General features: G+C 41.3%; 1 protein-coding gene across 1 annotated transcript in view; it reads right to left on the bottom strand.

Annotated features, from left to right (window-relative positions):
- The window catches only part of ptprdb (protein tyrosine phosphatase receptor type Db), a 159,447-nt gene that overhangs the window by 44,687 nt on the left and 100,175 nt on the right, over positions 1 to 14,585 (bottom strand). The window contains exons 7-8 of the mRNA XM_086156972.1: positions 2,537 to 2,682; positions 1,777 to 1,918 (exon numbers count right to left, since the gene is read on the bottom strand). Coding sequence (XP_086013098.1) covers positions 1,777 to 1,918; positions 2,537 to 2,682 — 288 coding nt within the window. The remainder of the gene's footprint in view (positions 1 to 1,776; positions 1,919 to 2,536; positions 2,683 to 14,585) is intronic.

Below are 14,585 nucleotides of genomic sequence, written 5' to 3'. Positions count from 1 at the left end.
AAAAGTGTAACTCATATTCCCAAAACCGCGTCTGTCTCTGTCATTCACAAGACGGACGGGCGCAATAAAATTAACACCTGCAGTGTATTATATTCGTAAGTTCACAAGTGCAACGCTTCATGAGAATTCCATTATGGTAGGCAGGAAAACAGAGGGAGATAGAAACTTATATACTTTAAAGATCTGCCTACAAGTTTCCCCTGGATGTCTGAGATCTTTCCCAGATATTGCAAATCATAACTAAGCCAAGAGCCCTCAAGACATATCTTAACACACACACATACCTGTGTGTACATCTACCAGAAAATGCTTAAAAGACATTTCAAAAAAAAAAAAAAAAACAGAACAGATTAAACCAATTTTAAAACAATTTTTTTAAATTTGCCTGCACGTTCATTATTATTTTAGCAACAACCAATCGCAGGGGCCAAGGTTTCAATTCGATTGGTCGTGTTTCTCAGTAATTAAGGCAGTTGACCTTAGCACAGGATCCGTCCTGTCAGACAGGCCAGTCAGTCAGTTAGTCATTGGAGCTATTTCTTTCAAGAACCTGAAGGGACAAGGAGACATGACTGACACTCATTTGTGTGTGTGTGTGTGTGTGTACCTGAGTAATTATGTGTGTGAGGAGTTGTGTGGATACAATTTCCAAGTGACATTTGCACTGACAGCCCATCGGGGACTATTAGCTGCTCCCAGATGGCCTCTTAGTCCCTCAATACACTACGACTCCTCAGAAGAGCAGGAAGAGGCTAATCACAAATAGAAGAGCGAGAGTTTTTAGATTGAGGATAATGTTTGTGATTGTGTGTGTGTGTGTGTGTGTGTGTCTGTTGTTTTCATAAATAGGATGGAGCAGAGTACAGCTTTTTTATCAAGTGCGGCGAGGATATCCAGATTAAGACAGTTACACACACACACACAAACACACGTGAAAGGAGAAATTGTGGATGAGCAGGAGACGCAAAGAGTGTTCTGACGTTAATAATTTAGAGGATGCTGTGTTGCGGACTTAAGAGCATGTGTAGACGAGGAGACACTTAAAGTTGCAGAGCCGAGCAAGTGGGTAAGAATATGTACGCAGAGAGAAAATGGGGCATGTACCAGAAAGAATAAGTATAAAGGAGATAATTTGGTGGGTGTAAGAAACTGAAGAGACGAGGGTGGCGTGGTAGGGGGGCACAATAGCCGCATGTTTGTTGACTGCGAGCATTAATGTGCAAAAGCAGGAAATGTGATTCTGTGCAGCTGAGCTTTTTCACACATTAAGACGCATCTCTGCATCAAACTACCGGCGCATAATGTTCTCCTAATAGTCTACTAAAACTAACTTCACTGTCGCCGTTGATGGGAGTCCCGCTAACATAACGAGTTAGATTACGCTTGCGTCCGATGAAAACCTCCCGTTTCATCCTCACCATTTGTTTCAATGGCAGTTCAAGGTCAATTTAGGTTAATAGAAAAACATAATTTGAGATTTCACCGTGGAACCATTTTGCAATCTCCAACTTTTCTCTTTTAGAAGGCTTGCCTATGCCACCATAGCCTTGTTCTACTGAGGGATATCCCATGATGCCCCTTTCTCATTCATCCCACTCTTAGACAGTTTTTATTTCTTTTATGAATATTGAAGCTATTATTTTATCATGTCATCTTTTTCACATGACACTCTACCTGTGTGCAGTTTTTTTTAGGGTAAAAATACAAAACAAATAGCGAATACCATCTGTATCTGTTTTGAAAGTTGAAAACATCGTCTTGTGTTTTCACACTGACCTCGTAGGACACTCAGTCGGGTGGAAGAAGTGATCTCTCCGGCAGAGTTGGAGGCGTGACATTCATAAACAGCCTCATCTCTTGGTGTTCGCAGCGGTTGGATCCTCAGGACTGAGCCGGATCCATCGTCAAACTCTATTACCTATTTGAGGGAGCAAAAAGTTACCGTGTCCTTTCACTGGCCTTTTTTAAAAATGTTCTGTCTTATTTTTGGATGGAGTGGAAGTCATCAAGTGGAACAGAATTCAGACATAAAGAAGTTTTAGTCTTAGACTTTCTCTCCCTTCTATTGAACCACAAAGTCAGAAATAATATTGATAACTGTAATCTTAACGGATAAGTAGATTATAGATTTTAGAATGATCTTGCGTAAGATTAATACATGCGTGCAAGCGATCAGGGTTTTGAATTCCAGGAGCTGACTGGATTCCAAAAAAATACAATCCCATAATAACCCGTGACAAAGAGAACAGCAAAAAATTGCAAGGTAGGTTTACATTTTTAAGTAATTTGCCACTGTATGCGTTCTGTTCTAGGTGTTACTGCTGTCCAGATAGGAAAACAATCACCATATAAATGAAAAACAAATCCTATGACTGAAATTACATTTCTTGATAAATAAAACTCGAATACATCTAGGAATACTTTATGTCAGATGGTGGGTGTATCTGAGCGTAAGGACAAGCAAGAATGACTAAAAGTCAGCACTGTCATACAAATTGAGTCACCCCTCTTTGATTCACATCCCTCGGTTTCGTACCTCGAATCTCTGGTTGCTGACTTTTTTGCCTTTTTTGTTCCAGACGATCTTGGGCTGCGGCTCCCCCGTGGCTTGGCACACAAATGACGCCACTCCTCCCTGCACTCCTGTCTGGTCTTCAGGGGTTCGTGTGAATTTTGGAGGTGCTGTGCGGAGAGAGGCATCCAAAAAGTTAAATCACTCATGGACTTGCATTATATATGTATATGTATATGTATATGTATATGTATATGTATATGTATATGTATATGTATATGTATATGTATATGTATCTTCCCTCAGCTGCAGGGAATCTTCAGATCTTTGTACTTAAGACCTTAAAACACTTGATAGCCTTAACCTTGACAATTTATGTTTTATTGTATTTCTTATTCTCCCTCCTTCCTACTATTATCTATTATTGTGATGTTTTTGCTTGAAACTCTGGCACAACAATTTCCTTCGGGATAAATAAAGTTGTTCTTATCTTATCTTATCTTATCTTATCTTATCTTATCTTATATGTATATGTATATGTATATGTATAGTTTGCAGATGACATTGTGATCTGTAGTGAGTGCTGGGAACAGGTGGAGGAAAATCTAAAGAGAAGTATGGTGAGGTAGGCGCTGGAAAGGAGAGGATGAAAGTTAGTCGCAGCAAGACAGATTATATGTGTGTGAATGAGAGGGACCCCAGTAGAATGCTAAAGCTTGAGGGAGTGGAGATAAAGAAGGTGGAGGATTTAAAGTACTTATGGGTCAACAGTCTGGAGCAATGGAGAGTGTGGAAAAGAGGTGAAGAAACAAGTTCAAGCAGGTTGGTTTTGTGGAGAAAAGTGCTGGGGGTCACTATGCGACAGGAAAATATAAGCCAGAATGAAAGAAAAGGTGTATAAGACAGTTGTATGGAGACGGTGGCATTGACGAAAAGACAGGAGGCAGAGATGTAGATGGTAGAAATAAAAATGTTGAGGCTCTCTTTGGGAGGGACGAGGAATGATGGATTAGGAATGAGGGACAGCACATTTTAGATGTTTCAAAGATAGTCAGACAAGCCAGACTGAGATGTTTTGGCCATGTACAGAGGAGGGAGAATGAATATATTATTAGAAAGATGCCGGGATTGGAGCTGTCAGGCAGGAGGTCTAGAGTTAGACTAAAGAGCAAATTTATGGATGTAGTGAAAGAGGACATGATGTTAGTTGGTGTAAGAGAAGAGGATACAGAGGTTAGATGCAGGAGCTAGATTTGCTGGGCCGACCCCAAAGGGAAAATATGTATATTTATGTGTAAGTGTATGTATATGTGCATGTGTATGTACATGTAAACATAAAACATAAAGAAATGGTTTGATAAATAACTATATAGAATAACTATATCTATACTTTTATATTTCTATCTTTCCTTCTCTCTCGCCCTATGACTTCCTACTGCAACTGGTTGAGACCAAAGGCCACCCGCATTTAGCTTGGATATTTTCAAGGTTTCTGGAGTTCTTGCTTGTCACTGTTGCCAAGTGCTCGGAGTGTTTGGTTTTTTTAAAATCATTTTAATGGGTGTACTCCAGACCTGCTCTACATGTAAAATCTCATGGGATTTGGTGCTATATAAGTAAAAATCGGACTTGGCAGATTCCATCATGGATTCTTCTCTTTTCTGCGCTTCCACAGTGGACAGACTACCGATTTATGAATATAAAGATCTCATTTGTTAATCTGTGACCTTTACATTTGAGTGAATTTCAAGCGTCGGTGACTGCCTGCGTCACAGCGCCGTCAATTCGATGTCAATCCTTGAAACCCTGAATGCGGCGTCGGACAATAGCTCCGCTTATGAATAGAATGCACTGTTGATGTGCTAGAATTTCCTGGAGTACGTGTGTGACTATGCCTGTTAACAGAGCTGTGTGGGTGGCTTTGTGTCTGGGCTAGTATTTTTTTTTTTTCCCACGTGTACGCACGTTCCGCCATTTTTTTTTTTTTCCTCCCCTCTGTCCCTGCACCACCCAAAGAAGCTTAATATTTCTGTGCCATAAAGGATTTATGAAGACTTACTCCCTGACATGACCACTAAAGCCCCTCGTTCAAGGGACGCCAACAATATCATAACCACAGCCTCTACTGGATTGTGACATCACAACATCAAAAAGATTCAGCACGTCAGTCACGGCACGTCATCACCAGCTTGTCTAATGGCATTCCAGCCAAACCAGAAAATCCCTACTTAAAGGCTTACCGCCAACTGCCCTGACAAAGGGAGAGGAATTGCTTTTTGCTGTTTAAAAGGAAGGAGGGAGAGAAGCTAAGCTTTTCAGAGAAGAGAAAGAGCGAACGCGTTGAAAGTGTGGCGGGAACAGAGCGGGAGAGGGAACAAGATAAAGGGGGGAAAGACCGGGAGAGGCAGATGGAGAGCGGGAGGGGTGAGGAAAAGGGAAAAGCCTGCGCTGAAGCGGAGGGACGCGAGACGAGAGCGACGGATGCGAGAGACTGGGGGTGGGTGGGGGGAGACAGGGGGCGGTGGCGGCGAGGGAGAGAAAAAGAGAGAGAGAGAAAGCCAGATGCATGGGTAAGCATGGTCAGAGAACCCAAAGCTGCCCCAATCCCCTCTACACCTCACTGGCTTAGACTCAAATCTACCTCGATGACTGAGCGGTGTGTGGATGTGTGTGTGTACTTAATTTACATCCATGCACAGTGGATGCCCATATATTATATTGTCAACACGTAAGAGAAAATTGTGTTTTGGCTACATACATCAGGACTGAAATAAAAAAAAAAGAAAAAGTGATTAATCAGCTGACAGAGTAAGAACAGGGTGGATAATTGATTAATGAAGTAATTTATCAGAGACTGTGTATCAACCACTTGCTATTTCCAGCTTCGCAAGTTTGAGTGTGTCCTCCTTGCCTACGTCTATATCATTGTTTAACTTGGGGGGGGTTTCAGTCGAGCCGGACCATGAAGAATGGTATGTTTGACTTTTGGAAAAATTGGGAAAAAAAATGGATTCCCCCTCCCCATACAAAATGTATGCATTAGAAATAAAAAAAAAAAACACAAGGCAAAACCAAACAAATGGGTGAATAGAAAAAAAAAAAACCCTCACACAAAAGTATCATTAGACTCATTAAATAAAAAAAAAACATGAGGCAAAACCAAACAAATTAGTGAATAGAAAAGAAAAAAAATCCCTCACATAAGAAGTATCATTAGCGCCATTAATTGAAACAACAAACGGGTGAATTGTAAAAAAATAATGGTGCCGAGTAGCACGGCGGATGAACGCGTGAGCAAATGTGCCCATTAAAAAAGGGAGGAAAGGAGAGATAGGGAAGCAGAAAGAATGCAAAGCGGGAGAATCGCCCTCTTAATCCTCTTGCTAATCTCTTCTCCACAAAACAAATGAAAAGTGTAAAGCCAGCGGAGCCATGCTAAAAGGAACGCTGGATCTTTCAATTGCTTTTTTATCTTCCTCCTTTTCTTTATCTCCCTCGCTCCGATCCCTCCCTTCATACATGCCATGTTTGATTGTCTCAGTTTCCTTCTTCTTCTTTCTTTTTTTTTTTTTTTTTTTTTTTACATTTTCGCCCTTTATCTCCATATGTCGCTTTTAATTTTTTGCCACTCCACCTCCCCAGCTGCTCTTGTTGCTACCTCTTTCATCCTCCTCCTTGTTACTCTTTCTCCATCTCCTCCCTCCATCTCTGGGGTGTTATGTAAGCCCTCCTGTCACATTGCCTGACTTAATGATTGGGGGGTGTTGCAACCGTATGCTCTGCTCTTGTCCCAATTCGCTCTTGTAATTCCTTGGCTCTCTTACTTTTCCCCTCCCTACCCCCTCATCTGCTTTTATTCCAATTTCCTTGAGTTCCCCCCCTCTTTACAACTTTTTCTCCAACACCACTCGACCGCCCGAGCACCCTCTCTTTCTGTTCTCTGCTACTGTTCTGTCATTTGCATGATGATAATTTTCATTTGGTTACGGGGTTCAGTGAGATTAAGCCTTGACATCGGGGTGAAGGAATAGGTTAAGGAGGGCACATCAATATTCATAGTTATTTGATTACTTATTTTAAATATGTGGAAATTAGGGAAAGTCAAACAAGTTGTATAAAATTTAAAAAAAAAAGACTGACTTTCTCAACAGCCTTCTTCATTTTCCTCAACATGACCCAAGATGGCAGCGAGGGGAACCTATTGAATGTGGACTCAAGGAGATTTAGCTGGAATTAGACTATGCCAATCTTTGCTCCCTGTGTGTTTGTGTGTGAGATGTAAGGGTGGAGGGAGGATGGCCTACATAAAGGTTGATATAAAGTGGGATCTGAAATACACAGCAGATGGCGGGGATTACAAAGTCAGCTCTCCCCTTCGGAGCACTTTTAAGTCGAGATGGGCGATGAACTTTGATTCCCGGGATGAAAGATTTCTCCCAATGTCAGGTTGTAGATTCAGTATTTTTTTTTTAACAAGGAGCATGACTGCACAGGATTGGAAAGAAAGGGAACCTGCTGTTTTAAAAAAAATGAATTTGTCAAATTATATTATAAGACGGTTACAACTACATTATTTGCAAAAGCCTTGTCGGGCGTAGCTCACATCCTGTCACTGTACTTGAGCATCACCTTGCGCAGCAGAGTATTGCCAGGCTTCCAGCTTTAGCATGGTTGGCCAATTTCATTATTCAAAAGATAAAAAAAAAAAATCTCATGCTCTACGGGATACTACAGAAAGATGTGATTTGTTTAAAGGTTGGATCAAGAAGTAGAAAAAAAAAACATATTTTAAGCGTATTTTACAACTTGTGTCATTAACCCCCCTACATGTGGTAGCATTTGTGGAAAAGTAAATGGACCTGCAAACCATCAAGAGGTGATTTAGGTGCAGAGACTTCCGTAGCGTGTGTTCAACCTCTCAAAAAAAAGCTTGGATGCTGGGGGTGATGGAAGGAATGAGCGATAAACGTGACACGATCAAAACACAGAGGGGGCATGAGTTGGAAACCGGACTGCAAGAAGGTAAGCAAGGGTTTTAAAGATCTGTCAGCAGATGATGGGTTCCTTCGCCGATGGGCCGTGCAACACGCGCAGTGCCAGTTCATGTATTTAGAAATGGGTCCCACAGTCACGCCCAACGTGCCCGGCAACCCCCTGCACGCCCAATCACACGCCATCGGAAACCCCGCCAGGTTTAACCGACTGACGGAGAAAAAAAACGTTTGAGTGGTTCTGGTCTGGTGGAGATGTGTGCATGTGTGTGTGCGGCCCTCGAAAAGAAAACCGAAGATGAGTTGAACCACGGCCCAGTGATGGTGACATTTTTTTTTTTTTGTCGTGTTGAAGAGGTCTGACAGGAACGAGAGGCCGCAGCGGAAAAGAAAGATGAGGAAGACGCGGCCGTCTTGGCGGGATCGGAGAGTGTCATGAAAAGAGGGTTTATCTTGGCTCTGTGGGCGAAGTGGAACAGGAGGAGGGGCAGAAACATGGATAAGCTGTGGGGTTAAAAATCTATTGATCTGTCTATCGATTTATTGATTGATCGGACAGTCGGGTGGTCCATTCATCTGTCTGTCTGTCTGTCTGCCTGCCTGCCTGCCTGCCTGCCTGCCTGCCTATCTATCTATCTATCTATCTATCTATCTATCTATCTATCTATCTATCTATCTATCTATCTATCTATCTATCTATCTATCTATCTATCTATCTATCTATCTATCTATCTATCTAATTTAGGTAAAAGTTTGGGTTAATGAAGTTGTCTTTATTTAAAAAAAATGGCTTTTCAGTGTTTCCGGTGACATGTTGTTGTCACATTTCACATTATTATAGCATTGGACATATTAAAGCTACAATTGGGAAAAATGACAGCCCCTTTAAATCTAACCTTCTGAAGGTTCAAATGGCATTTGTCTGTCTAAATGTTTTTCTGGAAAAATCCAACGAATTACTTGTGTAATTTATTTTAAAGAGCAAAGGCCAAGTGATCTAAACTGCATGATTCCTTTCCAAAACACTTTTCAGCGCACTTGTGTCTCACAATGTGAGCTTGCAATCACTTCACTTTGCCAACAGGATACAGCTAAATGAAAAGGAAAATTACTTAAATCAGACTCCATCGGATTACACAAAGTGTAAAGAGTGGAAATAAGGTAAAAAAAAAAAAAATTAGCATCTCAGACAGTTGTTCTCTTCAATCCAGGTATTTGCATTATTTGAGCTGAATATTTGTTTCCCTGTGTTTACAGGTTGAATACCTGAATACCTACCTATATCCCTGCGAGCAAGAATGTATTTTTTGTGAATATGCAGTGGATGTTTTGATGATATTTGAACAAAAAGCTGCCCTGCCTGCTCATCTGTGCCTGTGAGTCATATTTTCCTGTGTAGAATATGTATTTTTTTTTAGTCGAATCCCGGGCACGTAATGACCAATTTACGGTCGTGCTGCACGGTGCTGTATGCGGTTGGTGGGCGGATTCCTGATCATTTCTCAAATGAGAACTGATTCTGGCCTGTCAGACACGCATAGGTACGAGGGCCAACATCATCGGGACCCGGAGCCAGGGACATGATAGCCTGCCTCGAGAGCGGAAGGGCAGCTGGCCAGAGCCGTGACTTAAAACACATTAAAATCAAACAGACACCTTAAAAGAGAATATAATCAGCCTCTCGCTTTTGTTCTACAAATCAGACCCGACTGGCTGATTCAGAAATGGCAGAGATGGCTATTATTCCCAGGCAGAAAGCACATTTGATTATTGGAAAACTGTGCGATGCTCAATCACTGAAACAAAAACAAACAGAATAGCGGGCAATAAAAAAAGCAGAGACTTTTAATAAAACTTTAAATTAAAGTTGAGCCTAATGTTTGCTTATATATACTCTTTTTATTTTAATATCTAAAATTTAACAAAGCTGGAATGCCAATCTCAACGCATTGCACAACTTCTATTCTATTCTATTCTATTCCATTCTATTCTATTCTATTCTATTCTATTCACTTTCAGTTTAAGTCTGCAGTGAGATCACTTCTAATTTTTATTTAATCTTTATATCTTTTCTTAATTTTTACTTTAATTAGTTCTGATGGTGTCCATATGTATATTCTCAAAAAAACGTACACAATACCTCTATATTTATATACTCTACACACCTAAGCCATTCTACATCCCCTACATTATATTCTGCTCTACTTTTTTCCTTGTATATATTGTTTTGTTTTTCATACTGAACATGTTATAGTCCTCTTCTCTTCTCTTCTCTTCTCTTCTCTTCTCTTCTCTTCTCTTCTCTTCTCTATTCTTCTCTTCCAAAGTTGACCCAATAAAATGTGACTTTGAATTCCTATTTCCTCGCAAATTTCTCGTATAATACTTCGCCTCTAATGCGTCTCTTGTAGACATATGCGTTCAAGATGACTAATAGCCGATGTCACCAGTCGTCACTTTAATAATATGCAGTTAAGATAAAATGCCAGTTGTATTTGAGGTCCTAATGCAAGCTCCCATTAGCATGCCACTTACCCACCACAGCTGCCCCGGGGTCCGGCTAGTGCCGAATTAATCAGGGTTAATTAGTTAGAAACACAAGGGGGGGAATTAATCAAATAGGGGTTTCTTTTACGTCCAGGCCAATGGAATCACATGACCTGCCCACTGGGTACACAACTTTACTGGGTCAATGCCCGCTTCCCATAAAGAAGAACAGAGGGTTTTCTCAGCGCTGGTCGCAGCGTATTACTCACACACCGGCAAGCATGGAAGTTGGAGCTAAGCTAATGCTATGCAGGCCTCTTCACAGATGGGTGCATCTGCTAAGCTAACGCTGAGCTAACGCCGGTCAGCTTCCGTTACTTACGGACGGACGAGCAGCTATGCTATCTGCTAATAGCCCTACTGGTGGAGCAGCAAGCTGGGGGGAAGCCGGGAGACGCTTCTGCAGCTGGCTTTTTCATTTTCTTTGCAGTTTGACGTGGATTGCGCGTCTCTTAATCTGTCTCACGCGCTGGAGTGATGTTAAGTGATCACAATGGATCTCTAATTGTGGGTGTCACAAGAGCCACTACACTGCAGACAACAGACTCTTAAAAAAACCACTCCTTCTAAAGCTGCTATGAGCATTAAACAGTTGGAATAACAATGTAATTATGATTGGCGTCCCCCTTGCGTACGTATGACATTTAAAGATGCTTTATATCTGACCCAATTTGTCTGACCCAATTGTGAGATGCTGACTCAGATGTTGATGTGAAACAGGAAATGAAGCATTTCATTTACTACTATTATTATCATTTTGGCTTGCCACAGCTAACTTCTCCCATCGGACTGTATTCTCAGTACCCTTTTCTGTCAACAATAACAATACTACTAACACTGATACCGCTAATACTGCTGAATCTGCCAAGAACAATAGTAATGATAGTTTATTATTATTAAATTAGCGAATCTTCATTTTTTTTTTTGTTTAACTTTAAGCTCTGGGTGATCTTAAAATGGTAATTTTTATCTTTATTCAACTTCAACAACACAGACAATTATGTGATGTCCTAAAAGTTAGAATTATATATAAACATGTTGAATAAGATCAAGTTGTGAATGTTGCTCCATGTAAATGTCTAAAAGTCTACATAGGTGCTGCTATATTGTCTTTAGAATCCGGACCAGATGCTCAAACAAAGTGTATCAAAGCATCGCTCCCTTGAACTCAAGACATAGCATATACCTCTTCCATATTGTGAGCGATCAACAGTATATCTTTTTATTTATGTCTTGATGATTTGTACTGACGATACGGGTGCTTACATTGAGTTTAATGAAAGAACCCCCCCCCTCCAAAAAAAAAAAAACAAACACAAAAAAAGAACTATAAAACATACATCAATTCAAACTTGATTCTCTTTCATGCCCCTAACTAGTCCCCATGGAAGAAAACCTCTGATCTCTGTGACTGTGCCGCTTCATCTCATTGCGTTTGGACCTTGACACCATCATCCATCAGGTGCAATGATGTTTGCACAAAACTACACTGCAATGTAATCTCCTGTGTACACCAGGAACCGACTGTACTCTCATACAGACTGAAACCATGGCCAAAAATTACAAATCCTTGCAAATATCGACTCACGCACCACTTCGCAAAGACACGGCAGGTTTGCTTTCCATTTGTTGCACCGCAAAATACGATCAAACCGTTCCCCTCGATTGTACATGAAAAAATCTTGTTATATCGGGAAAGTCTTCTGTTGAGGGTGATTTTGTGTGTTTGTGTTTCCCCTTATTGGGTGAATGTGCCTTTTAATTGCACTTTCAAACAAAGACTACTTTCATGTTTTCTATGATTAACTCATAATAAAACAGCAATCCCTTAAGCATGCCATAAGGATATGATCTATATACACACACACACTTTCATTGATTAACTATCCTATTTATCCAGCAGACAAGGTTGCAGGCGGCTGGAGTCAATCCCGGTTGGCATTGGGTGAGATGCCAGCTGATCACAGTATCACATATAGATTTATAAGCTTTCCCTCTCTCATTCCCAGCTGAAAACAATTTAGAGTCTTCAATTAACCTGCCATTGTTTTATATTCTTTGGGTTATGATTTTTAATGTCGTTGAATGTTTTCCTGTGAGTATACTTCCACGAGGTGACAAAATCAGTACCATACAAAAACATGGATTGAAAATGCGTTTCATCCATCATGTGAATATATTTAGAAAAATGTAATTTTTTACGTGTAAATTCTGGGGTAAATAATCAATACCAAGGACAAGACGGTATTGATTGATTGAAATCAAATAGAATTTTCTGAAGGAAAAGCTTGGTTATTCAGTTCTTCCTTTTCCAGCATAGCTATTTCATACAATACAATGTTGCTGGCCTTGTGAAGGACTGACCCAGACAAATTTAAAATTCCAGTCAACCTCAAGGCTGTACGGGTGCTTCCAATGTGGTCAAATGCTGACGGGTTAATCAGTGAATTTACATTTTTTTCATAAACCTAAATGTCATGTAGGAACTTGTCATAAAATTGAAATGTAAAAACAACAGGGAAATGTTGCTTATTGATGCCCGTTTGGATTTTCATACTGAGTTTGGACGAGTAGCCGGAACAGACAGATTTTAAGGAATACATGCGCGGTTTGATTAGAGGGGTTCATGTTACAGAGAGCCGTCCCCGGGAGAATCCTAAACTACTGGCGGTTTGGTTTCAAAAATATACAGTCTGCTCGCAAAAAGGCACTCAGCAGCGTTTCCAGCCCTGGAGCCTTTACAAATGGTGCAAATGGACAAACTGAAGTTTTTTTTTTTTAGATATGTTCACGAGAGAAGTTTTAGCCGAGAAGCTCAACAGGTTGTTGGAGGTGGGGTAGGGCGGGTGGGAGTTCGACAGAAACAGTCCTGTTCCAGTGCTTCCCATCCCCCTGACAAACAGGCGGAGCGATACCACTCCTCACAAAGGGCATCTCGCTGCATACATAGAGCAGTGGCCTAGTTTGCGACAGGATCAGGGCATTACTCTTAATCCAACAGATAGATGTCATTTACATGCACGCGCACACAAACACACCGAGAAACAAAAACGGTGGCGGGGAGGAAAGGGAAGAGGAGGAGGATGAGGAGGAGGAGAAGAGGGGCATTTGAAAAAAAAAAAAAAAAAACTGGATTCACACACACACACACACACACACACACACACACACGCAAAGCTCAGTGTGATGCCGTATTATTACACCGGCTCCTGTGTGCTGAATCCACATATGGTGCTGTGTCATGCAAGGCCTATGCACATGGAATATGCAACATCCCATCTTAATACCCTCAGCCCGTGACTGCATATTTGCGTGATTTGTTTTTCCAGGTAAACGGAAAAAAGTGAATCTCCTGCCCCGATGTGGTTTCCGTCGATGTTTCGTCGCATCCCGCGAATTCAATAGCGGCTGAGTTGACTGGAAGCTATTTTTATTTTTTTCTGTCTAGCCGTGCATTTATCATCTCAAAATATGTTGACACGTAACAAGCAGCGACGATGTCCCAACAGCCTCTCCGTGGATTCTCACCATTCAAATCTCTGAGTCCCCGTTGTTGATATTAAACCAGGCATCGCACGTCACGCGCAATGAGATAAAGAGAAGAGAAAAGCCTTTTCTCCCTCTGCTCCCGAGCCCCGTCGTCCTTTCCTTTCTCGCAAGATTATATGGATGTGCAGAGAAGAGGCAGAGAGCGAACCGGAAAAGAGCAACAGAGACAGTTGCAGTAAATGAGGGCAAAGGCAGCAGAAAAAATATAGACAAAGGAGACAAGTAAAATACCCTCGATGCGCATCCCCTAAAAACCTCGCTGCAGAAATGTGGAAAGGGGATGTCATCTTTGAAATTGATGGCTGAGACTTTACGGGGTCGAGCGTAGGACTCACTAGATGACTATCATTTCTAAAATGCTACGGAGATCATGTGGGTGAGGGGGGATGGCTACATCGTGGCTTATACTTGTCCAGACCACAACATAATTACACTTATGGCGCATAACTTCAAGAAATATGCAGAAATCTTCACGCCACTAGACAGTGTTATTTCTGGTGTCTCTGACAAGATAACTCCCAGATATGAAGCTAAATCTCCATCCCTGCTTGCTCATCTCCATTATTCCCTTTCAAACACATTTTTAGAACTCCCCCCTTTCCGACTCTGCCGCTGCCACTTTCATCCTTCGTCTTAATCTAGATCATGTAATCTGCTTCGTCGCCGTTAACAACAGGACTAACCCTTTGCCGACCGGCAATCGTCTTTGGAACCGAACATTCCTGGTTTGATTCCGGCTCCTCCTAGTGTGCCGAAGTGCTGGTGAGCAAGACACTGAACCCCTCACTGCTCTGCTGGTGGTTCGTCCATGATGGGTTCATTGCAGAGAACGAATTTCCCCACGGGGATTAATAAAGGATAAATTATCCATACAGTGTGTGTTTGTTTATTTATAAATCAATCCCAGTCTGTTTACATAACATCCACACCATTCTATCTATCTATCTATCTATCTATCTATCTATCTATCTATCTATCTATCTATC

Source organism: Fistularia commersonii, chromosome 12 (genome assembly GCF_037954325.1).
Source record: "Fistularia commersonii isolate RoL2024-O1a breed Wild chromosome 12, RoL_Fcom_v1.0, whole genome shotgun sequence".
NCBI lineage: Eukaryota > Metazoa > Chordata > Actinopteri > Syngnathiformes > Fistulariidae > Fistularia > Fistularia commersonii.
The sequence above is the reverse complement of the archived record's forward strand: the minus strand, read 5'-3'. Positions and strand labels throughout refer to the sequence as shown.